The sequence below is a fragment of the Plectropomus leopardus genome, chromosome 6 (genome assembly GCF_026936395.1).
Source record: "Plectropomus leopardus strain MGB_pleo_1.0 chromosome 6, ASM2693639v1, whole genome shotgun sequence".
In the NCBI taxonomy this organism is placed as follows: Eukaryota; Metazoa; Chordata; class Actinopteri; order Perciformes; family Serranidae; genus Plectropomus; species Plectropomus leopardus.
Genome location: NC_142181.1, coordinates 15,654,571 through 15,681,122, shown reverse-complemented (window position 1 = coordinate 15,681,122; position 26,552 = coordinate 15,654,571). Strand labels below are relative to the sequence as shown.

Genomic DNA, 26,552 nt, shown 5'->3' with positions numbered 1-26,552 from the left:
AGTTTCTATGAATTTTAGTCTTAGGTGACCTTGTTTAACAACAGAAAAACTATATCAAAACAATGTTTACAAACTGAGTCAACACCATGTCTGAATTATCCAGTTGTATGCTCAGTACTTGCCAAATAGACATCCTTTTCTGACAAGGAACTGAACTTAAAATGAAACTCAATCAATGCTTGATTTCAATCAGGTCTTTGTGTTTTTGTGTAACTTCTTTCTTTTTTAAGGGTTAGTTCAGATTCACACAATAACACTAATTAACTTTCAATAAAGCCAGTGGTAGACCAGCAGCTCCCGAGTTTTTGGGTTTTTTTCTACATTGGAAAGAGCTGTCTCTTTGGGAATATCTGAACATAAGAATGGATAAGTAAGATTTTGAATATACTGCATAAGCTGTGTGAGAGTTTGAAAATTGATGTTTTGATATAGTTTTGCTGTCATTAAACACTGACTCCTATAACTTAAATTTACTACAAATTTTCTCTGTTTTTGGATTCCTCATTCACCGTGGAGGAAACCAAGAAAAAACAAGGTTTTCTTCACAAATTCAAAGTAACGCAGGGTGAGTAATTGCTATACAAATGGTAATGTGGGGGATGATGTATCCCTTTAACATACCAATTGTTGTGTAAACGGGGTCGATTGATGCAGCTGACATCCACTAATGAAAATTCATCAGGTCAATCTGAGAACAATGATTAGCCAATTAACACTGGTCCTTGGGTGAAAAATTACAATCCAATAATGAAAGAATATGACCATCAATATAAAGTTGCAGTGCTGAAAGACTCATATAGCAACTACGTTTGTGTGTGTGTGTGTGTGTAGGTGTGTGCGTGTCCATCCTCTGAGAGCGACTGCATGTGAGTGTGAACCAAAGAGGAAGGGACAGATAGCTGCAGTATTATGTATTTTTAATAGGTAGGTGGACATATTTCCAGTTAATATATGCAAAAATCAAACGCAATTGACTGCAGGTCAGTATGCGGTCAAAAGAGGTGTGCTGAGGGAGGAAAAAAGGAAGAAGACACAGACAAAAAGAAGAGGGTGGGACTAATTAAAGGGCACACTTATGTGACAGCTAAAGGGACATGGATAGTGATAGAAAATAGACACTGAGGATAGTGAATGGAGAGTGAATGGATATACAGTAAGAGGGAGACAATGGCACACATACAGGCGATGCAATGGTACATCTGGATACAGAACTGAAGACAAGCGGAAGGAAAAAGAAAATGAAGATGTGAGGATGTACAAGATATCATGGAGGAATATCATCCCAGACAGACCCGAAGGACAAGTCTGAAGAATCTGCATGCGCCACGTTAACCATGACACTAAATCAGAGAGTAACAGAAGAATTTATGTATTCAACCATAGTAGGATCAGCCAGTTCACAACTCTGACACCCCTGAGGTCACAGTGATTGGCGAATGAGCTGTACCAAATGCACCATATCACACTCTGAATGGTTCAAATGCAGCACATCAGTTACCTTTGTGAAGGTGCCGGACAATTGATTTCTATATTGAATTTCAGGTGCAAAGAACAATTTGTACCACACTGTAAAAGTGTGTGTGTGTGTGTGTGCAATGCAGAATCTTGTGTACATCTTTGCACAATTTCCTGGTGTATATGTGTGTACTGATGGTGTGTTGAAGTAGAAAAGAGCTTTCACTACATTTATAAAATAAAGGGAAGTTATGCATTTTTGTTCAAGGAAGAATAATGACTGCCTAAGAGAACGACATTTCTATATGGGGTTGGGCAATGAGAAAATTTTCAAACCGGTTTAATATAAGGCCAAACACCAGACCAGGTTGGTTTACTATAATTTACCAGGTGTTCCATATGATTCAACAGAAGTGTGTCCATATCCCCTCAGCCCTAAGTTCCCTCACCCTAAATTCCCTAATCCTTAGGGAAAAAAATCCATCCAAATTAGGCCCATGTTCCCTTGGTCTGATGTTTCCTCAGACTCAGATTTTATTGACTGCATATTTCAAAATCTCTCAAAATTGTTCCTAGGTTTAATTAGGGTGGGAAATTAATCAGTTGTTCATTGGCCCCATGACAAACATTATGTCAAAGTGGTGTGGTGTTAATCGAAACTGATGAGAAGTTTTGCAATTTTTGTAACACCCACTGTGATGCCCCCTTTTTATAAATCAGAGTGAAAAGTTAATAAGTTGTTCCTTTTCCTATAACAAAGTTTTTGTCAAAGTTTTGTGGCATTTGTGAGACTGATTGGAAGTCATGCACCTCTTTGTGATAGCTACGCCCCCTTTTGGTCAATTTAGCATAACAATTGAATTAGTTCTTCCTTAGCCCATGACAAACTTTTAAACAGTTTTTTGTAAATACATCCATACATTTTTGAGATATGTTACATGCCACGCCCATTACTACACCTCCTTATGGCAAATGTGAATGGAATTTAATAAATAAAGACAACGGCAAAACCACTGTTTCAGTGGAGGTACTGATCTGAGGGAACATAGTACTGAGGGAACATAAGGCTGAGGGAACATAGGGTTGATGGAACATAGGGGCTGAGGGAACATGGACACGCTCCCCTCTAGTTGCTCCATTAGGAAATTTTTAAACATGATAGGCTATTGTATTAATTACGCTGTCATATTGCTATTAGCAATGCAAGTTGACTTTGATTTAGTGCAGTAGTGTGCTAGTTTTAAAATTGCCAGAATGTGACATAATGACCCAAATGCCTGTTGGGCCAGTTAAAACCAGTTTAAGCTAATACACTGGATCAGACTGGCAAAACTGTACATTAACCCAACTCTATTTCCATAACAAAGCCCACTTTTGCAACTTTTTCAAATTACATTTGTCAAGGTAGTGGCAGTTCTTTCTAATCCTTCTATTTTAAGATGGGGTGGAAACATTTTTATCACCTTAGGTGGGCTCTCAGATCCTGGGTACTCTCTCTGATCCAGTTTGTTCCAGCGCTGCATCAGTTTAATAACGATAGGCCTGCTGAAGTCCACCAGCTGGAACCCAGTCACATTGGCGCCGCCATGCATGAACCTCTCCAGCGATATGTCCTTAAATCCCTGAGAGAGAGAGAGAGAGAGGCAGACAGACAGACAGACAAACAGACAGATAGTCAGAGAACACACAGTGAAAAAATGAGGGATTATGCAAGCACAGAAAGAACAGAGTGAAAGTGAATCACAAAACCCTCTAACACTGTATGTGGACTTTTCCTAACAAATCATACTCCACATACTATAACAGTTTATCAGATTATTTATACCCCTACTTAATATGAAGTAGCTTCCACAGCTGAGAGTGTGGCTTCATGCAGAGCGACACTCTGTAGTGAAGTGGTCGTGGAGAGGGATCCTTTTGAGAACAGGCCACAGACAGAAGTAGACAGTAAAGACATGTGAGGGTTATCCTGGGTTGATGGATGCTAATTGCTAAAAGCCTATCTAGCTTGACCTGAGCTCACTGGAGCCTTTTTCACCATCCCAGAGAGAACTGCGGTGGAACAGATTTTAGGGATTAAGGTTGAAGCAATACTTCAGTTACTGATGCAAGTTTCAGCATCTACCTGCTGCTCTGATTGCAGAGAAATCAGCCCAAATCAGCCCAGTTGCTAGAAGAAAATTGTTCGTTTCTGCAAATCATGTAAATGTTAATAAGTTGACTTTGTCATTGGGAGGTAGAGTGGATGATGGATGGCTTGACACCTTGGTGAGACGGCTCCCAAGCTGAAGACCACTGATCGAAAATTACAAACACCAAAACTGTTTTTTTTTTTTTCTTTTTTTTTGAGCAAGACATCAGCAGCATTTCTAGCTACTGTGCCACCAAAACTGGGTATATTAAGCCAAACGTGATCTTTTCCTAACAATAACCACATAGTTTTTGTGCTTATTCATAACCACACGTTATCAACAACACTATGTACATGTAAAGAAAAGTAAAGCTTCTAAATAAATGCTACAAAAAAATGTACAAATGTTACATATTCATTTTTTATAAACACACAATGCCAACCTGTATTATGGCGATTGGGTTGAAAAATCGTCAGCTTTGGGATGAATTTTTTTTAAAACTCATCTTAATAATTTTTGTGACTGTTTGCCAAATAATTCTTTGTTTTGTCTCTTTGAAATATTAAAAAAGAAATAGATCCCTTGTGGGCTATTAAGACAAGACATAATGCTATAAAATCTGACAAGTTGATTTTACTTAAGAAAAATCTAGGAAACCATTGAAAAGTAAATATAACATTACGCTTAATTTATTTATACCTTAGATAGAAGTGTTAAGCATACTTAAAATTGTATTATATTTACTTAATTTTGTGAAGTTTTGTAACTTAAAAATTACAAGTTTAATGAAATCAGTCTCTCTTAGTTTTAACAATTTCAGTAAACCAAGTTTGCTGTGCCATACATCTATATTCTGCTGGTTGCAAACTAGTCATTCATGGCCTTTTTTTTATTTTTTTAACCTTATCTATGGCAAAATCCTCTTTGTGATGATCAAGTTAAGTCAGACTAACTTGGTTTACTGAAGTTGCTGACACTTGTACATCAACACTTTACCAAACATGTCCCAAACTAATGGCCAAAAGCAATGTCTTTAAGAGCTCTTACCAGGTTTGCAATGATGTAATGGTAACCTTTTACATGTTTCCCCACACTGACAGCCTGGAGAGAGAGAGAGAGGGAGTGAGAGTGAGAGTGAGAGAGAGAGAGAGAGAGAGAGAGAGAGAGATATCATTTATCTGCTATCTATGGACAATGCATGTGGCAAACCAAGGAACATGCAGGATTCACAAGTCACAGTACAGGTCATTGGCAAGAAAGCTTAAAGTTTTAGGGAGCAGGGCAGGCGCGTCAAAGTACAAATAAAGGAGACTCCCTCCCATCTGTGGCTGCAGACATATTTGTATACTGATTAAAGGCAGTGAGAGTGATAAGGAGCCTGTGAGGACGTCACTTGTCCTCGGCACCATGCTGGCTCAGACTCTGCAGCCTCTTGGAACATTTAAAGAACTCAAGCGATGTGTTGTCTGAGTTAAGGCTCTGCTAACCTGTCTGGGCCAACTTCATTAAAAAAGAAACCCTGCGTACTGTAAGACGGATGATTTAATTTGTTCTGGTAATGAGCTTAATAAGGTCCCTAGATCCAATAGTGAGCACAAGAAGCAACCTGTTCTTAATAAACTTATAGTCACCAATTGTATTAGCAAAATACTGTTTGGGGCAGTATAATATCAGCTGGTTTACTTAGAAAACAATTCTACAACAGACAACACTTTCTTATATAAAGGTCCAGCGTGTAGCATTTAAGGGCATCTATTGGCAGAAATGGTATATTATATTCATAACTATGTTTCCTTCATTTCTAATAGAGCTGTTTTCATCTAAATATATGGAGTGGGTGCTCTTCATGTGGTGCTATGTTGTTTCACAGTAGCCAAAGATGGACAAAACAAACACTGGCTCTAGATTATTTTTTTTTATTGTAGTTGTCCTACATGCTTGGCAAACAGGTTTCAGTTCGGCAACCTGAACACTAGATGCCACTTACTCCTACAGCTTTTATCAATATACAGAAAATGTTCATTGAAAACACTTTTTGCAGATATATTAAGTGTAAACATGCAAACAAAAGCACATTTTCAACATTTTTTAAAATATTTCTTTAAAACATTAGCTCATTGCAACCACAGCCTGATTGAGATGTGTTTAAATTCAGGCAGCTAAAGCAACAAAACCTAGTCTATGTTGTTCTTTTCCACTTCATATCAATACATGTAGTGAACAGACATGACTATTGATTTTCTGTCTGGTGTGGTTGTATGAGATTGCATGGCTGACAGTTTGGCACAGAAGTGAAAATGTAATTCCGCTCAACACTGAAATCTGTAATGTTTTCTTGTCACCATTTTATCTGTACAGGATGGAGTGAAATGTGGTGTATTGTGAGATTTTTTAAAAAGGGGGAAAAGGCATCTTTACACTAACATGGTGGCTAAACTTAATTAATAAATTACTCTCATTTTCTTTCTCTCTCTCTCACCCACACATGCCAACAGCTATGTACTGACTCATACAGATAGACGCACGCACGCACGCACACACACACACATACACACACACACACACATACACACACACACAGAGATCGCAGCTGGCAGAGGCAGTCAAACAGAGCAGTCTCTGTCTCAGAGCAGGGGCGCTTGCCAATGCCAGCACTGCAGAGTCCACTGTGTCAGAGAGTGTGTGTTTGTGGCTGTATGCCTGTCTCTGTATACACTTGTGTGTGTGTATGTTTGTGTGCGTGTGTCTCAGTCTGTCTGTTCACTCACCACAGAAGCCAATTAAGAAACTGTCTGTTTGTCTATCTGTCTAGGATGCTGGTACTGGTGTGTGTGTGTGTGTGTGTGGCTCTATAACTATGTCCATTTAAAGAGCTAGTGCATACTATGCACTGGTGTGTATTTTTTAAGATAAGCGTGCATGCTTGTGTGTGTGTGTTTAACTGCATGTGTCACTGAGTTTGTCAGATGTGCAGACACAGGATCGGATGTGATGACAGGTGGCAGAACCAATGGGATGTTAAACCGAAACCTGAGTCAAAGGGCACCCAAACACACACACATACATCTGCACCACCTGTCAGAGCTCAACCATCAGGCAAGACAGATAATCTAATGAATTTGGACAAGCGTAAGGTGTCGGAATGCGTGCCTTCATATACTGTATGTGTTTGTGTGCTCGAAATCTGTATCAGAGTGGACAGTGCGGTGTGTTTACTGCGATCATACACTGATGTACTTGTTGGGGAATTCACATTTTTCACTCCACATTACGAACTCGGGGGAAAAACTGAAATCTTGTTTTCTCTCCAGACTTCAGAAAGCGTAAGGAGCATTGTTGCAACTAGCCGAGTGAAGCAGACAGTTGGCAAAAAGACATTGTGGCACTGAGAAAAAAACCATATGCAGTAACATAATTGGCAATGCAATAGTTATTTGATTTGTGAAAAAGGATCTTGTTCTAATTACTGTACAAATAAAGCTTTTCTGTGGTTTTAGGTGGTAATGATGTGTCAGTGTGGTGTGTTTGTTTGAGTGTTAACTGCGGTTAGGTCCGGGTCAGTGTTGTAATCTCTGCCCTGCCTGCAGTAATCTCAGGGTTAGTAACAGTGTCACATAAGACTATAGTGTGGCGTAGCCTCCATTAAAGAAACTAAAAAAAAATCTAAAATGCTGCAGGGTCCTCTCGGCTCCAGATCAGTGTCAAATACCATCCAGTGCCTGCAGTAAGCTAATAGTACGTTTTTGTTTTTTTTTTATCTTGTGATATACTGAGGATAGGGACGATAGTAATATGTAATGCATAAAACGCAGTAAATAGCCACTAATTAAAAACTCAAATTTCATATATAGTTAGTTAAAAAATATGTCACTGCTGTCTTTTCATAAAACTAGGCTGTCTATGCAAAGACTGATATTGGTGCTACTTGACTAGCGAAAACAGAGAAAAGGGCATTTGCTTTGCTCAAGCGTAAGAAAACCTGCAACTACCAAAATGCACTGTAATGGACAAAATTAATGCTCCCACTGGTAGGTGCCCTAATGCGAGCTTGTCTGTTTTTCCACAGGAAACAGTTTGGCAGCTGTCTGATAACAAACAAGCTTGAATTACAGTTTAACAGTTAAGCTTAAATATATAGCAAAGCACGATTCTGAAATCATTTGAGGTGAAAAATAGGCAACGCATTAACACAACTTTGGTTTATATTTGATCAGCACTGCTTAGATTTACTGTCTGACCTCAATATTTTCAGCCTCCATTATTACAATACAGGGAACAGTATGTCACCCATCTCATTCTCTTATTACAGCAAGTGCACTAAAATATGTTTCATTTTTGGCAAGAAATAGGCAATAAAATTTTGGTTTTATGTTTGATCGTGTCTGAGTTTAAGGGGGGGGTGTCGCTCTCTTGATTCCTTTCAATACTCTTTGTGCCTATAGTGGTGTTGGACATACATAAATGTGGAAGTACAATCTGTTATTTGAAAATATCCTCAAAGCCAGCAAAAATTAGCAGGATGCTGCAAAATACTTCATTCAGGACTTGGACTGAGAGCTGCATGTCTACCAAGCCTTCTTCTGGCTTATGTCTGGCCACATCAAAGATCCCGGGTCAAGGTGTTGCACTGGATGGGCAGAGCTTGCTGGGAAGCCATAAGGACACAAGACTGTGATGCAAAGTCAAAAAATGCACTGCAGGAATTTAATGGTGCCACCAGCAGCAACATGCCCAAGCAACTGGATGAAATCTTCATAGTAGCTGCTGATTTTACATCAACTCATCCTTCAACTCCAAAGATGTAGCAGGATCAAGGGATAATGTAATTTCAATTTTTGAAACTTTGTTTAAAAAATGAATAATAAATCTACCTTCTACCTTCTTCTACCTTCTATTATTGTTTCCATCATGTGTAAAGTAACTCTGGTTGGGGGTATAACAATATTACCTGTTCAAGGATGCTCTGTAGTCTCTCAGGTTCCAGATCAATGACATATTTCCGCTCCTGACGTCTGTCCAGGTCCTCTAAGAGTCGGCGGTATGCTGCCTCATTGAAGCTCTCCACACAGATTGCGCTCACCTGAGTTAACATGGGTAAAAGCATACAGACACATACAGCATGTAGGAGTAAAGTCATGCATACAAACCACAAGTAAGTTAACAACTGTGTTTGAAGAATGAACAAAAACAGAGATGTAATTATGTGTGTGCACTGTGTAAGTGTGTGGTTGTGTAAATTACACGTGTGTATGCTGCATGAGATCTTGCATGTGTGTTTTTTTGGCCCGTTTCCAGGAGTATGTGTTTGTGTGTGTCCTGACCTGCCATCCGTTCTGCCCTGCTCTCTCCATAATTGCCTGCAGGATTGCATAACCTAGACAACAGAGAGGAGAGGAAGAAAAAAGGAGAAAAAGACAATTAACACTTTGCAAGGTAGAAGCCCTACTTGGGGGTGGGGTAATTATATGTTGCAACTTTTGAAGGAAAAACTGAGATAATCCAGCTCAGTCACAGGAACAACATGTTGGTATTACACCTTTCAGCAAACCATGAATATGCAACATGTGTACATTTCACTATATTAACATCTAAAGTGGCATAATACATGAGCTGACTTTGTCATCAGCAGGTGGATGGCGTAACAAAATGCCTGACAAGCTGCAAGACCATTGTTTGAGACCAACAAACAACAAAACCAACGTGTTTTTTACAGACATCGCTGCATTGAGCAGGGATAGTGCCAAGAAAAGTGATTGTGTTTTAAAAGCGCATTAAAAGCTGCGTTTTCTGCTGGGAAAGTGTCGCGAAAAGAAATCGTTTTTGACCAAGACATCAATAGTTTACTGCTGGGATGATGCTGCAAAAAAGCTGTTGAAATGGATTTTGTGCCTAAACCCAACCCCATATTAAACTCAGCATTATTGAAACGTAAAGACACGTAAAGTTTCAACTATCTGCTACTCAAGTACAAATGTAACGTATCCATGATTTGCAGAAACATACAATGCCAACATTTATTTTGGCGAATGGATTGAAAAATTCCAAAGTATTTGAAAAATCTTCCACTTGATGTGCAGTACTTTTTTTTTTTAACACTGTCTCATTTACCAAACAACAACCTAATGTGTTGTCTTCAAATGTGAGGGTTAAGTGCTGAGCACCACAAGCAAGTCTTCTCTTAAATGTCACTTTATCAACCCGTTACAGAGAGCTTATCATGACAAAGAGTTATGTGCCAAAACTAAAGAGCCAGTAGTGACATTTCATTGACATTAAACTTCTCGTTGCCTCTTGTTCAGTCGTGAACTTTGATTCAAATGCAACTCATCAGAGAACACACAGACACTTCAGTCAGTTCATCAGTTTTATAGCCTGGAACAAAACACAGAGAGGAAAGTTCTTTTTTCTAGAAAATGACAATGTGCAGGATAAAGTACGTTGAATATGCCTCTCTGCATGATATTAGATGAGTTTCAAAGTTAATATGATCCTCTGAGTAGCGGGTGGCAACACGGGCGATAATGACTTAGGGTATATTACATTGAACAGCTGTCAAGATGAGTCATAATGAGTGAAAAAAATAACAATAATGAGAGACAACTGAATATCACAATAATAATCCTTTACAATATTGGCAAGAAGCTACGTCATTTTTGTCATAATGATTGCTGTAATCCCTATCAAACCTCAAAATGTGGTGTTAACTCTGCCATCTCTAACTGCTCGAGTTAGAGATGGAATGATGTGAAATAAAACAAAAATACCTCACAATTCACTCAAAATCATAATTGTGCAAAGATCGACACAGCACAAAATGGCACATACACACACTGTACTGCTAGAGTACCAACAGTTTCCCTGTTTTTTGTTTTGTTTTTTCTATTTTGTAAAATAGGTAATTAGGTAATGACTTTAGTTGAAACTAGAATTACCACCTTTTGGATATACAATGTCATCATTTCATCATTTTATTAAATAAATCTTAATCTGTGCGAAATTAAGTTATAATAAGCCTGCAAATTCTTGAGTTGTTGACAAAAACACATTTTATGAGGTCACAGTGACCTTGACCTTTGACCACCAGATTTTAGTTGGTTCACTCATGAGTCCAAGTGGACATTTGTGCCTAATTTAAGGAAAATTCCTTGAGGCCATCTTGATATATCTCATTCACTAGAATGAGGACAGGTTGAAGGTTAAAGTCACTATAACCTTGACCTTTGACCACCACATTTTAATCAGTTCTTGTTGTCCAAGAATATTTGGGACAAATTTGGGGATTCCCTTTAGGCGTTCTTCAGATATTGCATTTACAAGAATGAGATGTACGACGTCACACTGACCTGGAACTTTTACCTATTAACTCCAAAATCTAGCAAATTCATTGTTGACTCCAAGTGGATGTTTGTGCAAAATTTGAAGAAATTCCCTCAAAACATTTTTGAAATATCATGTTCACCAGAATGGGATGGATGGAGCAAAAAGCGCATTTAAAGTCTCAGTATTAACAGGGTATATGTGTGGGAATATGTGTGCATTTTTATGTGGAGTCTGACTTTGTGTGATGAGAGATTTCTTTCACCTGTCACAACTGATATTGTAAATAAGTGCGTTTGTGCCCTTAATGGATGTAATGGTGATTTAGTGTTACACTTTTCTGCAAGCATTTTGTTTGTACTTACCTTATGCATGCACAGATGTACATTCATCTACTGAATGTGAAATTTATGCATGTGTGTATACATTTGTCTTAATGTGCTTGTGTGTAGGTTCTTGTACATGCTTCAATGTGCGTGTGTGAGAGTGTGTATCAGAAGGCTGTCTGTGGAGTAGAGCAGAGCTGGGAGCATAAAACAGATCACAGTGTTACTGCCCATTTTCCAGCACATTACCAGCAGCAGGGCCTGATGGGAGCCTATAATGAAGGGCCCTGCCTTGGCCAAGTCAGGGGTGAGCACAGCCCAAACTCTATGCATTCATCTGCGCTCCATTTCTCCCTCCTTTCTCTCAATCTTCAACCTGTCTTCCTGTTATGCACTCCTGTATATACCCAAAGCTTGCGATCCTGTATGTCCTCTTACTCCTCCTTCATGCCCTTTGTGTAATCTTCCCCCGCCTCCCACCTACCTCCACTTTCTCCTGCTTCTTTTCCTGTCACCTTATTTATCTCCTCCTTCCTGTCTTTCCTTGTTTTGCTCTTTTTGGTTGCTCCACCAGCTCGACTCACCTAACCCGCCCTCCCTCCCCTCGAGTCTCCTCTTTCTCCCTCTGCTCCCTCCTGGGTACTAACCCAGACAACCTGGACCAGAGGGAGGCTGGCAGAGACACAGACAGGCATGCACACACACACAAACACACACACACACACACACACACACACACACACACACACACACACACACACACACACACACACACACACACACACACACACACACACACACACACACACACACACACAGTTGAGCTCACTGATTCCCTAACGCACCACTATAACATGGTCTGGGGACTCTGCGTCATGTTTGACCTGTGTTTCTCTCCCTGTGGCAGGGACTTAGTCTATGTGTGTGCGTGTGTGTGTGAGAGAGAGAGAGAGAGAGAGAGAGAGAGAGATATAACGTGCCAAGCAATCCCATGACAGTGTTTAGGGGCCGTGGGCGTCAGCTGTGCTGGCTCCACAACTTGCATGCCCTGCATGATGGGATAGTTAAATTGAAGGCAGGTGAACCCCGCAAGATCTGAGGTCAAACTATAGTTTCTGTTTGAAAGAGCTGAATTACACCCTCATTTCTGCAGCTGTATCCCTTCATCAGGAAGGTGCAAATCCAATAGCACAGCCTTTTTGCATTTTCCACTGGAAAACAAGGCTAAATTTGAGTGTTAAATTAAGGCCAAATAATCCTACGCAAATAGACCTTTATAAATTACTGGATGCAATTACAATATTATTATCAGTGTGCCATTCCAAAATGAACCCACATAAATGGATAATGCTTCATAAAAAAAAAAAAAAAAACTGGAACCAAACTAATTTAGAAATCTATTTTAATCTTAATAATTGAGTGTTTAATTTAAGCCCAGAGAGAGAAGACAGCAGATCTACCCGGTTAGCTTTTGTTTTCAGACTTTAATAATCTCTGGAAGTGTCATAAGGTCAACATCACTCCAGTCAAAGTCATTTGGACAGTTCTGGTGTACAATTATTATGGATTATAACACTGAGTTACAGCCCCTTTTGCATACTTTCTCCAAATCCCTGTCTGACCGTTGTCTTTAAATCCAACAAGAACTGAAAATGGAGAAAACACATGACAACAGAACGGTGCTACTGCATTGCAGCATTTGATGGCAACTGGCAGTCTAATGTATGTTGTATTCTTCATTCTCACTTGAGAGAGTACTCCATAAGTACTACTCTGTTTGTGGATATGTGTACTGTTTGTCTTGCAGTTTTTTAGTTTACTTGCTCCAAATCCATTTTTTTCTGTCTATTCATATTTTCTGTGCATCTCATTACTTGTTTTTACTACCTATCTGTATTTTTTTTATGTCCTTGTGCTGCTGCAAACCTGAATTTTCCCTCTGGGGAATCAATATAGGCTGATCTTGTCTTATCTTTTTATAAAAAGAACAATCAACTTCAAGGTCCATTAATAAAGCTGAGTGAATCATTGATTTCCTTGGATGTTTACATCTGTTCATATGGAAAACCATTTTAATACCTGTATAAATCTTGTTTTGTTTTGGGTTTTTTTTTTGGTTGTAAAAATAAGTTTATGTCAATCAAATTGTGACATTTGTTAAAATTGTGGAACACTAACTTTTCATATAACTTGTACATGTATTTGTCATTGTGCATTCACCTCTGTCTGTGTCGTAGAGGAAGACAAATCGGCTCCAGTCGTAGTGATCTAACAATGACAGCAAAGCCCCTCTGATGGACGGCCGAAGCTGCAGGGTGAACTGTCCCTCCCCCTCGGTAGGGAAGCTGGGCGTCACTAGGCTGATGTGCAGGGCGCCACAGAACGACGTCAGTGTGTTCACTGAGCGCTTGTCGTAAAGGCCAAAGATGGCGAAGACCCCCCTCGAATACTGGGAACAGACTGAGGGAGGAAAAGTGGAGGGAGGGGTGTTAGGGAGGGATCCAGATGGAAGAAAGAGAAAAAAGTGGGGAAAAATTAGAAAACTCAAATAAAGAGTAAACCCAGTGACACTGTTTTTGAGAGCTGTGCAGATGAACAGAGTAGGAAAAGAGCAAACAAGCAGAGGTAACAGTGAGAGACACATGTTCCTTAATTAAATTCACACTGTGGAATCTGGTTAAACATCTCAACCATTTTAATGAGCGACAGCTTCAGCTTGTGTCAACCATACCTTCTCACTCCTAATTAGACCCACAAACAGCCGTCTCTGAGAGGTGTGTGTGAGCCTCCATAAATGTGCCTCGTCTACCAAAAAGAAATCTAATGGAACTGAGGAAAAGATGCATCCATCAGTTTAGTTGAGTTTCCTCGGCAAAACAACATTTATTTCATCTAAAACAACATGTGATAGATTCATGGCACTAAAAGCTCTGTGGGCTCTTGAATTGAATGAGCCTTTGAATGAACCTTTTGAATTTATTTATTTTTTTTTTACAAAGTCAGTTTGCTTTCTTTAAAGTTCCTTTCTTTGATGACACTGACAGAAAACAATCAGAAAAAACACGTGGCCCAGAAATTAACAGGAAATCAGCAGAAAGTTTCAAGAAAATTACCTGAAAATAAGCACAAAAAAGGTTGTTTAGTTAAAAAAAAACACGCACTCCCTCCCATTGGAGCCCTGGGTTATCAGTCCCACTTTTGCCCCCACTACAACGCCCCTGCATATGCATGTAATTATCAAGTACAGTCACACACATGTTCACTTACATGGGTGGAAATCCTACCCTACAAGCTCCTGGCAAGCAATTTTAAAAATTTCTGACTGGCACAAAATCATTCCCACCAGCCAAAACTGATGTTGCTTCTTATACAGTTGTTAAGGAAATTACAGTCAAATAATCCCACCTGCTTAGAGCTTAACATCCTTAAGATCCATCCATGCACGCACACACACACACGCGCACACACACACACCAAAAACCCTTGACCGAGCCGTGAGCTCACTTCAAATGTGAAGTAATTTTCCACTACAACACAGCAACTCAGTCTTCAAACACCCTGAAGCTTTCAACCATGACAGAGAGGAGAGTGAAAAGCACTGACGTCCTCCCGCTATCTCGCTTCCACAAAAATCTCCTCTCTGCTTCGGTTTGTCGTTCATCAGCATGGCTCGACCAAAACTGTGTTTGAACACGAAAAAAGCCCCCATTGGGTGTGTGAGTCCTGCATATTCTGACAAATCAAATGTGCACACGTGCTTTACTTTCTAAGGACTCTGCAAGTGAAGTGACTAAAAGAGTGTGCCAACTTATTTTTCTTTTTACGCTCCTTAATGTTTCTCTTTCTTTCATCCTCTTATTTTATCTCCTCCTTTCTCTCTTTAGCTCCATTCATCCTTTCAGCAAGATTCTTTCAGGCAGGCATGTTTTGAGCTTGAGCTCCATCCTGCGTCATAATTCACTCTCCACCCTGTAATACGTCACAGTGGAGTAAACAGTAAGACAGGGACTGCAGACTTTGCTTTTTGCAACAACCGCCCATCAATCTGTAACCTTTTCTCCCTATTTTGATCTCCCTAAGCATCATTTAATCCCCCCATCTTTACCTTTCTCTTCTGTTTTCAAGGCGGACACTGCACCCATCCTGTCTCTTTCTGCTTCCAACATCCACTTTCCTTCATCTCCTCTCGCTCTTCAACTGCCTCCTCTTTCTGTTCCTCCCTCCCTCCTCCTGGGACTCAGAGTAATTCCATTATCAGCTATAAGCCTCAGTGGGGGTAAATACTGAGGGAGATGCAGCTTTGACAGTTCGGCTTGTGGCAATTAAACAAAGCCGAGGCCCCTGCACCCAGGAGGCGATAAGGCAGGGATTTAGACTCCGATTATGACAGGAGCTAAATGTCTTCAATTCAAAGAACTAGCATACTACGTACATAGCATGCGTCATTCAGCAGGAGCTGAGTCATGGCGTCTTCAAAATCAACAAACTTAGTGTATTCCAAGAATATTTTTTAGCATCTCCAGGTTTTATTTGATACTTGAGTGCACCCAGCAACACACAGTATGGTTATAGAGATGAAACTAAGAAATGACATGGGCTATATTTTACTGTTCAGTTACTGGTATGCTGAAAGATATTCATGGCAGTTGACATCATGATTAAGTGCTCAGAAGATACGAGCAAATGTTCATCTATAATCAAAATAACAGCACAATGACAGGGACTGAAGCTCACAGCAAGCAGAGACAGTTTGGTAAGATGTGTGCATAGATTCAGATTGAAAGGGGAAATTATACTTGGCGTTCGTTTATAATGGCAGCTTGCTGATAAAAGAAAAAAACAAAAACATCTCTTGGCTGAAAGAAATGATGTCCTTACACCGAGGACAAAACAGAATCAACATCACATTGAATTTCTTTGACAGCAGTGTTGTTGCCATTCTCTTGCTTTTAAATGAATTTGTGTTTTTGGGATCAGCTGTTTTTGGGAGCGCAACAAAAATAGACAAAGCAGCAGAACAAAAACAAAAGCACTGCACATGTGAACTGACATACTGGGAAACAGTGGCCCGCTGCTCCCATGCCAACTGATGAATGTCTTTTGAAACTTGACTGAAACTGGCCTAGATGCAGTTTGTGACATCACTGTGCAAATTTTAGTGTTTGCCCACCTCATGGGTCTCCATTAAAACGAAGGGAAATATTGATAGCTTTAATCCCAAACATGTCTATTTTTTAACAACACAAAGACATCTGTGATAATACACAGAGTCCCAGAGCACATGAGAAAAATATCAATGTATATCTCCTTCTTTTCTCTCCTGTCATTCACCCCCTCTTTTCTGTATTCCCTTATTTTCTGTCTGTGCTTTTTGATGCTGGCTTTGCCTCTCTGACTTTCTCATCTTTTCTTTCTCCCATGTTTTCCTTTCTGATATACATCTCCATGGGCTTGTTTCTCTCCAACCCCCTCCACCACCGCCACCACCACCCCACCGCAAGGCTGGAATGTGCCAGACATTGGCGTCATTGTAATAAAATGTGTGCTAAGCTTGCTTCATAAAGCTTTAATGAGACGATGGGACCAGCGGCAGGGTGCATCATCACCACAGTAAAAGCATCGGACACAATAGGCCTCCTGGGACTTCCTCTACCTCCACCTCTCTTTGCCTCCCCCTCATTTGTTCTCTCAGCATCTCCATATGTTCGATTTTTTTTGTGCTCGTACACTCTTCTGTCTTTTTCGGCTTCTTAATTGCCTACTCTGTCTGTCAAACCTCATTCTTTCTCTGTGCAGACCTCTCCATAAATCTCTTAAACAGTCCTACTTTATCTGCATTACTCTATACAGTATATCAAGCCTCAGCAGCCTGGCATCTTACTCTGCAGCTATCCCTGCCTCTTTCTGATTCATTTCATTTGTGTCTTTGGAAAGACCTCTCAATCATGCGCATACTCGGCACATCACTTTATTTCATGTTTTTCAAATTCAAATCTGTCCTATTTGCATAACAGCGGAAGAAAATATGTAGCTCTAGCAGTGCAGACAAATATCCTCGCTCTTTTCGCTTCTCTGGTATTGTTTCCAATGTGTCTTTCATATTTCTCCCCGCCCTCCCTCTTTCTTCACCTCCCTCAGCATAGTGCGTCTGTCTCTAGACTGGCCGCTTGTTTGTATTTCGCATGACAGCAAGAACAGATGCCAACAGATAAACCTGCCACTGATTTAACTGCCACTGCACTACAGCACATAAAAAAGTAACACACACACCTACACACATTTTAAACACACAAAAGCACACACCCCCATCCTCCTACGCACAACTTTCACTTTCTGCCCTGATGCTGCAGCTGCTTTTCACCCATTAGTCTGAATAATAACCCTCTCGCTGCAAACATTCTCCAGACGGCCACAGAAACATTGCAAAAATACAGCAAGCTCTCATTACCTGCAGATAAAGGCCAAGAGAAGGGAAGCATCTGAGTAAATGAGGAATACAAACTATAGTTTAAAAGCCATACAGTGTATTTTTCTGTGCATTGCCTGCAGCTACAGCACAGCGATACCTAGAGAGTGTCTGCAGGTAAATGTCAATAATGAGCTTTATGAGCTCTATAATTAGAGAGAAATCTACCGCCCAGTGCCTTACACTGACATTTCACGTTTAAGGCATTTACAGTAGTGACCTCCAGGGAAGTAAGCTTCTGCTCTTGTTTTGTTTCAGCATTGCATGTTTTTTTTAGTTCTTTTTACAGAGAAAAGCAAAGAGTGGACCATCCTATAGCAAGTTTTTACAAAGACTGAAGCTCTAATCCAGACTGACTGATATTACAAGCTCAAGGTGTGGAATAAATCAGCATTCACGATCAGTTAACATATTGAAACAGGGGTAAGTATGGACCGCAAAGAATAAGGCAAAGCTTTACGAATCATCTGAATTTCTGACAGAGTAATACGAACTTTATTTGTAGAGCACTTTTCAAGCAAAAGCACAGTGCTGTGCAAGAGAAAAACACAAAACCAGTAATTATGAAACATATGCATAAACATACACACAAAGACACACACATATGCAACAATTCAATAAGAGTAAACATTAATAATAGTAAATGAAATAGAAAAGTAAGATTATTAAAGTCCATCAACTACTAGGAAAAGTCTTACCAAAAAAATTTTCAGACGTGATTTAAAAAACTTAAACAGAGTCAGCAGATCTGATACTTACTGGTTCCACAGCCGAGGAGCCAGCACTGCAAAGGCTCGATCACCTTTAGTTTTTAATCTGGACTCAGAGTAGTAGTAATAGTAAGAAAAGCCCAGACTAGTAGACGTGAGGGGCTTGTTTAGATAGTACGGTGTGAGGAGCTTAGTGATATACTCCGGTGCCAGATCATTCAGAGCCTTGCATGTGATTAAAAGTACCTTAAAACGTATTCTAATAGAGACTGGAAGCCAATGCAATGTAGCCACAACAGGTGTGATATGCGAGGGATGTTTTGTTTTGGTTAAGTGTCTAGCTTGGACATTTATATGGCGGACAGAGGATGGGAGCGAACGCAGCATTCCTGGTAGCTTCTCTATGATGACCATGACCGTCGCTCCAGGAAGGCAGTGGGAGGAGGAGTAAAAGAAATGGATGTTTCTGGTGATGGAGTCTCCAATTATTAATGTGGTCGGGAAGAGGAGTGGACGAGGAGATGAAGGTGGTTGAGGGTGAGGAGGAGGACTAGATGGATGCTGTGGTGCGGCAGTGACAAGGCTGGAAGAGGGGCCAGGTAAACCTCCAGAGCGTCTTATCACGGCCTCCTTCGGGTGGAGGAAGAGGGCGATGGGCGGGATGAAGACCGTGAGTTGGCTTTCCTGTGGATTGGAAAGTCGCCCCCGCAGTGTTTTCTCCCTTGGCGACGACGTTGCAGCTGCCAGGGCCATCATCGGCATGGGATTCAGGTGAGGAGCAACCAGAGCCGGAGTAGCAGTTGCGTCAGCCGGGTGGGGGCGTGTAGAAGCAGCCTGTGCTGTTCTTTTTGTGGCTATTCCATTATTCCATTAGCCATATATTTTTCAATAACATAACATTACATTTTTCATTAACATGTCTTTATAGTAAGAGTCAGAAACAGTTTAATCATTAAGCAGGTTTTTGCCTACGAGGCATTTGCTTTGGTCTTTTGTGCATACATTAAACATACAACATACAAACTAAGAGGAAATAAAAACAAGCACTGCAGCAACAGTTTTGTGCACAATGTGTTTAAATACTGATCAAGGGTTGTGCTGAAGTTCACAGTATAGCCAATATGTGCAAAGTTAATAATTAATAGCTCGAGATGTGCATTAATGTAACACACATGGACAATGTGAACATGGGGTTCGGGTGATAAGAGACTGCAGTGGGGGTCCTGGGCCTTGATAATGATAAATTAAAGCAAAAAAAAAAAAATTACATTTTAAGCTAACAAGCTGACAGCTGACAACATGATGTCGTCCAGTTAACTTTTTCTTTTCTTTTTTCTTAATATTAAATAAAAAATCAAAACTTCAAACTGACTGCAAACAGAAATTTGTAAGGATCCAACTTTTACAAACAGCAAATCCCAAACCATATTGCAAGCAGTGCTAAATACCAGCTGTGCTTTAGTTGAATTTGATGCTCAACTTAATGCAAAATAAAAGAAATACAGCTACAAGATTCTGTTAACAAAATGTAAAACGTGATAAAAATAAATACTCGCAGGGCAGTGTACAAAGCAATAAATGTAAGAGGTTAGCTCTCTGCTTTGCCTCAGTAACAATGAGCAAATTTCACAGATTGAACTCTCACGTTACTGCTGCAGAATGACCAGGAGGAGGAAGAGATGTACACAGGTACACAGGAGAAATACAATTTTAAATGAATCCAAATTGAGAGGAGCAACTGTAACCAACTAACTGCTGAGGTTTTTCTGTCTTACAATCAAAACCCAGATGCGTTGCATATTGTTCATGGTTCAACTCTGTGTCCTAAAAAGTAGCCTGGACTGCCTGGCCCTTGACATCAGAGTTTACATCGTGACTCCCACATGTGGTTAGTTTTAGCTAGGGTTGCAAAGTGCAAACACTCTCATTAATCGAGCATCGTTAACATGAACAAGTAATTGATCGATTAGTCGTACTTAAAAAAAACAACAACATAAAGCGTTGGTTAAAAAATACCAAATGCGTTTTTCCCTCAATCAAAGCTTTATGTCCACAGCAACAGTATGCATATGTGCTGACAGCTTTGCATAGCCCATAAAACATAAAGATGTAGAGGCCTAGACTTGTACTCAGGATGCTCATAAAAATCATCCCTGCTAACATAGAGCCTTCTAAGAAAGAAGCATGACAACGACTAAATGGAAAGCTGCAACGTGAAAAAAGAAACAGAAAAATATCTCAGACTCACAGGGTCCCGATTTGTGCCTACTTGTCCTTGTTGAGGAAAAAGAGCATGTCCACAAGGCTGGGTGTGAGACGGGAGCGCAGCCTGGTCACAATCAGTCCAGCGGCTGAAAACACCCGCTCAGATGGTTCCGATGTCGCAGGTATGCAGAGGTACTGACGTGCCAGCTTTGCCAGTCTGGATAATCTCCCCACGCTCACTTTCCACCAGTCTGTCGCGAAGCAAGCAACTGAATACGAAGTCACTCATGCGTTTTCGTGCACACACGACAAAACTTTGCCCCCAAGCCCTCCACAGCCTCCTTTAACTCTTCAGCGGGATAGTCTGCTGTATGCCGGCCTGGCAAGCTTCTAGTGAGCAACACCTCACTGGAGACTCGCCAGTCCGCGGCAGGTGATGGTGATGTAATTTTCTGTTGTTAGGGCAGTCCAGCTGTCTGTTGTCAACATAACCTTGCTAGCGGTGGCGGCTAGCTTTGCTAGCAACTCAGACGTGTACCTGCTCTCGGTGCGCGAGGTGATTATGCCTCGGGATGGCATATTGTTTGCTGGTTCAAGCAGATGCATCATTTCCCAAAATCCTTGGCCGCCCATCTTACTGATCGGTATCATGTCTTTCTCTATAACCATGCAGATTGACTAGTTTATTTTTCTGCCCGCTGTGCGCTGCAGCTCTTCCGTGCTAACACTGAGGTGATGGGCTGCTGCTGTTGTGGAGGATCTGGCCAGGGCGCTTGAATGAATATTATTCAAGTGGTAAAGCATCGTTGTTTCTGCCGTGTTGTGTTGAACATTTGCAGTGTTTGCAGATTGCATTTTCGACTTTAGGTCGAAATAGTCCCACGCAATGCTTCGCCGTGCCCGCGGCCTTTTCCAACGTCACGTCCGCGCTCTTCTTCCTGACCTCAGGATGACCGCCGGGTCACAAAATAGTCACATTGCGCCCTCTGGATGGGAATGCGATTCATGAACCACGCTGTGAAATACACCATTTTACTGAGAGCTAGAATGTAACAGGGGACTACATATTGTTTATGTTTCATAGCAAATCGATTACATTTCACTTGCTTGAGCAAATTCTTAACGACCACTTAATCGATCGTCGATGAATCGTTACCATCCCTAGTTGCTAATGAACATTATTACTGATAAATTCATATTTTGACAATTGCCACATACCTCAATTACCAACATTTTATCTTTTTGCTGATAGAAAATGTAATCTATGCAGCACTATATTTCCTCTAAATGTCTGACTAATTAGTGGTATACAAAAGTAACTTTTGGAGGCACAGAGGTAGGGGTACAGATATATAGGGGCATAGCTGAGAACAAAGTCATGGCTGGTTTCAGAGTGAATTATGTTATACTATATTTTTCAGCCATCTCTTATACACAGTTTACAGTATTTTTGTGTCTGCATCTTTCCATAAAGTTTTGGGGAAACCATTTTTTATTCGAGCCAGTGCCTCTCACATATTTGTGCATGCCCCTGGGTTTCTGTGTAGCATCAGCTTGTTGAACATTCAATGAAGAAGAATGGGGAGATCTGTGGGCCTCAGTGGTTTCAATGACATAGCTCTCTCACTAGGTGAATGGTACTTGCTGGGTATATTTCTTATTTTTCTCTAGTGTTTGATAGCTGCTCTCAGCTCTAAGTGGCACTGTAAAGACAGACACAGAATCACGTCTGGAGGTCAGTAGTGAAGGAGAGAGAACTTGCGCAATAATGTAAAACAAAAACGCTGGCTAATGAGTACGCAAAATATTCATAAAACACCCACATCAGGATCACCACATCGTGTTACTGGCTTAATGACAAACCTCCAAAATGACAAAAACTAAACGAAATCAGAAAAAACACATGAAAATATCTGCAAAAGTCTCTGTCTTATGCATCTGTGCACCACTTGTTTTGTTTTGTTTTTCCATTTTGCAGTAGTTTGGCCTTTGTGGACTTTAACATAGTAACCAACTTACAGCCTATAAGCCACTCATCTATGTCAAAGTAAATTGATTGCAAAACTAAGGTTTTTTGAAAAACCTTTTCCATTAGCCTTTTTAAAATACATTTAAAAGTCTAAATTACCATGTCCACCAAAACAGTGAAGCAAAACGAAGGCCAGGGGGCCCCGTCAAGGCATAACAGAGAGACAACAGTGTGGGAACACAACAATGCCACCAGACTGAAGGGAAACAGGAATATAACAGACACAAAGCTCACTGCATGATATTTAATCTTGACTTATAAAATAAAGGTAGAGAGTGTTTTAACCAGCATAAATTAATGCTATTAAATGTATGGTAAAAAAAAAAAAGGAAAGGAAAAGGTCTGATCTTATTGACTAGGGTCAGCTACCTCAGCCCCCATCCTCATAAAACCAGAATTTGCAACATGATAATTCCTTCTGGAAAGAAAAGGAAACTTTTACACTGACAATGGCACCGCAGCTCTAGCAAAGAGTAGCTTTATAAAGATGAGACAGAAGACAAAGTCTGTAGATCAATAGTACCTGGCAGAGAGCAGAGTTACTGTATGGATTTCATATTTGTTCCTCCACACTACAACATAGATTATGGCACAATGGAGCAAGAAAAAAAAAAAAACAGCCAACTCACAGGTCAGATCAAATGTGAGGCTCTTATTATTTTACAGGATAAAATTGGTAAAAAAGATACACATGACATCATTACAATAACTTTTTTTTAAAGGAGAGAATCTGTCTATGTGAGCAACTTTTGCTTTTCACTACAGCTTTTTGTTTGACTTAAAACAATCCAACACATGCTTCCCATCCCCTGATAAGCATTGGCTGATTATTTTTAGCCAAGACAACAACTCATTCATCCTAAGCAGCAGCGTTATGATGACAAGCTAAAAGCCCGAGGATCAATATTCTTTGAGAGAGTGCTTTTGCTATTTTATAACAGACAAAATGAGAAGGCATGCAGGAGAGCATTTTAAGCAGCGATAAAATGCTTTCAGACAAGAAAAAACAAACCAAGAGTTATGAATGACCACACAAGAATCAAATGGTTATAGTCTGTCTGGCTTCATAAAATAAATGTATGACATAAAAGTTGCCAATGTGCAATGTCCAGCTGTTGAGATGTTAATATTAACAGCAGGCCTCAAGTGTGCTCATCAGCAGCTTTATAAAGACAAGATGAAAGATAAAGCTTGAAAATCAATAGTCTGGCAGGGGAGTTCAGCCACCTTATGGATTTCATATCTGATCCTCTCCTCCAGAACATAGTTTACAAGATAACTGAGCCGCAATAGCTTCATAAACAGGGCAGTGATTATTGAGAGTGATAGTGCATTGTGCGCTGTGCTGTGTGTGTCTGGTCGCTCGTGAATGAGGCCATTCATCCCTCTGTCTGCCTCCGTCTTCTGTCTGCCTATCGTCCCTCTTTCACAAAACTGCCTCAAGCAGAGAAGGAAAGGGGGCTTCAGTTGCACTCACACAGGGAATGAAAGAAGAAACGGAGAGAGGGAAAAAAAGAGCAAGAAAGGAAGAGAGTAGTTCCAAAACCCACAAGGGGCTCAGACAGTGACAAGAATATGCCTGCCAAGAGACACTGCAGAGAGAATGTAGAGGTAGAGGGGAAAAAAAGCTGAAGAAATTGGATGCTGAAGGTATATTTATGCCAGCAAAGGAAAAGAAAAGGCTGGAAATTAGTCCTTAAATGGTCTCTGAGCTTGTCGTGTGTGTCTGTGTTGCAGCTAAATAAACAAGTGCACACATTCAGGTCACACATACACAGAGCTGCCTTAAAGGCCATCCAGAATCTGCCTTTTTTTGTCATCTGTGTCTGATTGCATGGCTGAATAAGGGTCAGAGGTGAGAGACAGCAGGAGAAAAGGCTCCTGGGTAAAAATGCCACACTCCACTGTCACTTCTTTATTCTCTTTGATTACATGTTTCCACGACTTCTCCTCCAGGTCCTGTCCCTCGGGCTGTATGAATAAAGCTTCTAAGAATAAGAGCACTGATTGGGGAAAATGAGGGCAGGTACTCAGGAGGGGGTTGGGGTGGGGGACAGCTATCACTGTGGCCTTTGGTGCTGTCACAGTTAGTGAATATGCTAATAGTTGCTGACACATTGCTTCCTCCCTTGTGAAGTCAAAAAGAAAAAAACTTTTTAAAAAGGAAGGCGATGATTCAGTTTTCAGTTAAGGATAATTTAAAAAGTGACCTTTTTTTACGTTTGGCTGTGATGGTTTGAAGGGAGAACTTAAATAACAATCACAAAGTGAAATAAATTAAGAATGTAGTGGGGACATAATGGCTTCAGCATTTTGTTGCCCACATGGGTAAATGTTTAGGATACGAAATGGATGATGCTGGCATCGATCCTCACTCAAGATTCCAACTGACTTATACATTATTTTTTGTCTTTTGACAGCTCATTTACTCATTTCTCTATTTGCTTTTCCTCTGCTAATTGATTTATTGGAAGGATTTTTCAGAGATTTAAAAATTGTTGTTGTTGCTACATTATGGCGTTACTGTTTGCTTTGAAATGCACACTTTGATATGTTTCTATTGTTTTGTCTAGGGTTCTCTGACTGTTCATAACCATCAGCAAATGCGTGGAGAAGAATTGATAAAACTGTTGAAAATGATATTAGTCAAAGAGTAGTTTTAGGCTTGGTTTGACCAACTATAGTATACTTGGGTATTTAGAAATCCTGACAGGATCATTTTTAATATCTCCAAAAAAACAGCACTCCTCTTTCTATTAAACTCATACAGAGATGTTGTATTGAGGATATGTTATATGCAGTGCACATCATGTGTCACCAGAGGTCAGTCTCTTCTGCATTAACATGAAGCTAAACTGACAGATATGTCAACTGTGAATGGTGGGGATTATGTTACAGGACTGTAAACAACTGGCTAGCACAGAGAGACCACGAAGAAAAACAGCATATTTTCACATCTAACTTGGTAAAGTGTTCATTTTTACTAAACCAGAGTTGGTGATTGTTGGAAGAGTGGACTAATTAACTAGAAGACTAATAAGACTAACCAAGACAGTTTATTTGTTTCAGCCAAGTGTGTTTCGTGATGATTTAACAAGGCAACAAAGCTAGCTTTAGTTTGGTAAAAGAAATAATCTTAAATTCAGAGGACGCATGGTTGTATTTGTCTTTTTAATGAGTAAAATAAGAAGATTCCCTTTTTTGCCATTAGGTGAGTTTAACACTGATTATTTGTGAGGCTGTAAAAGGTAAGAGAACTTGGGAAATATAGTAAACTCAGTGGTGGGTGGGTGGGGGGTAACATATATTGTCAGATACCATAGACACTGGTAAAAGTTAAGGAGGGTATGAAGGTGTGAATAATAGATATTGGCCAAGCCTGGTTTGTTTGTTTTTCACATTGTTTATGGGCTTACCTTTTGTATGTTCCCATGTGTACAGCCAACCTGTTAATGCACAATCTCTGGCAAAATAACAACAATTAAAGTAGAAGTAATATTAAAAAAATAAAAATAAAAATAAAAGCTTTCAGCTGTGTAAATACCAAATGGGTGGCAGGACTGTGAAATTTACATTTCACGAATAGCCAGTTTTCCCAATTTTTTAATATTCTGATGTGGTGCGAAGGCCTGCACATTAGGGAAATCATGGACATCTAAAATTAGTCCTTAATATTAAGTTTGTGGCATTTCTCTGCATTAGACAACAGTGAAAACAGAGAGTGACAAGAAAATGGGGAGCAAGGCAATTACATCCAAAAGCAATTGATCACTGATGGTTCGTTCAGTGGTGGTAACTGGTACTATCCCAGTCCAATGAGCCATGGATATGACCAATCAGCACTTCTGTTCCCTTTTTCGTAAAGTCATGAAAAAATGAACAAATTTTGGTGACATCTCATTAGTGTCTCAA

General features: G+C 40.1%; 1 protein-coding gene across 5 annotated transcripts in view; it reads right to left on the bottom strand.

Moving 5' to 3' along the window:
- Positions 1-26,552, bottom strand: part of gria4a (glutamate receptor, ionotropic, AMPA 4a) — a 127,185-nt gene that overhangs the window by 62,738 nt on the left and 37,895 nt on the right. For all 5 annotated transcript variants that reach the window (XM_088078863.1, XM_088078864.1, XM_042486326.2 and 2 more), the window contains exons 3-7: positions 13,451-13,690; positions 8,909-8,961; positions 8,536-8,667; positions 4,635-4,688; positions 2,919-3,077 (exon numbers count right to left, since the gene is read on the bottom strand). In XM_088078863.1, the coding sequence (XP_087934989.1) occupies positions 2,919-3,077; positions 4,635-4,688; positions 8,536-8,667; positions 8,909-8,961; positions 13,451-13,690 (638 nt within the window). The remainder of the gene's footprint in view (positions 1-2,918; positions 3,078-4,634; positions 4,689-8,535; positions 8,668-8,908; positions 8,962-13,450; positions 13,691-26,552) is intronic.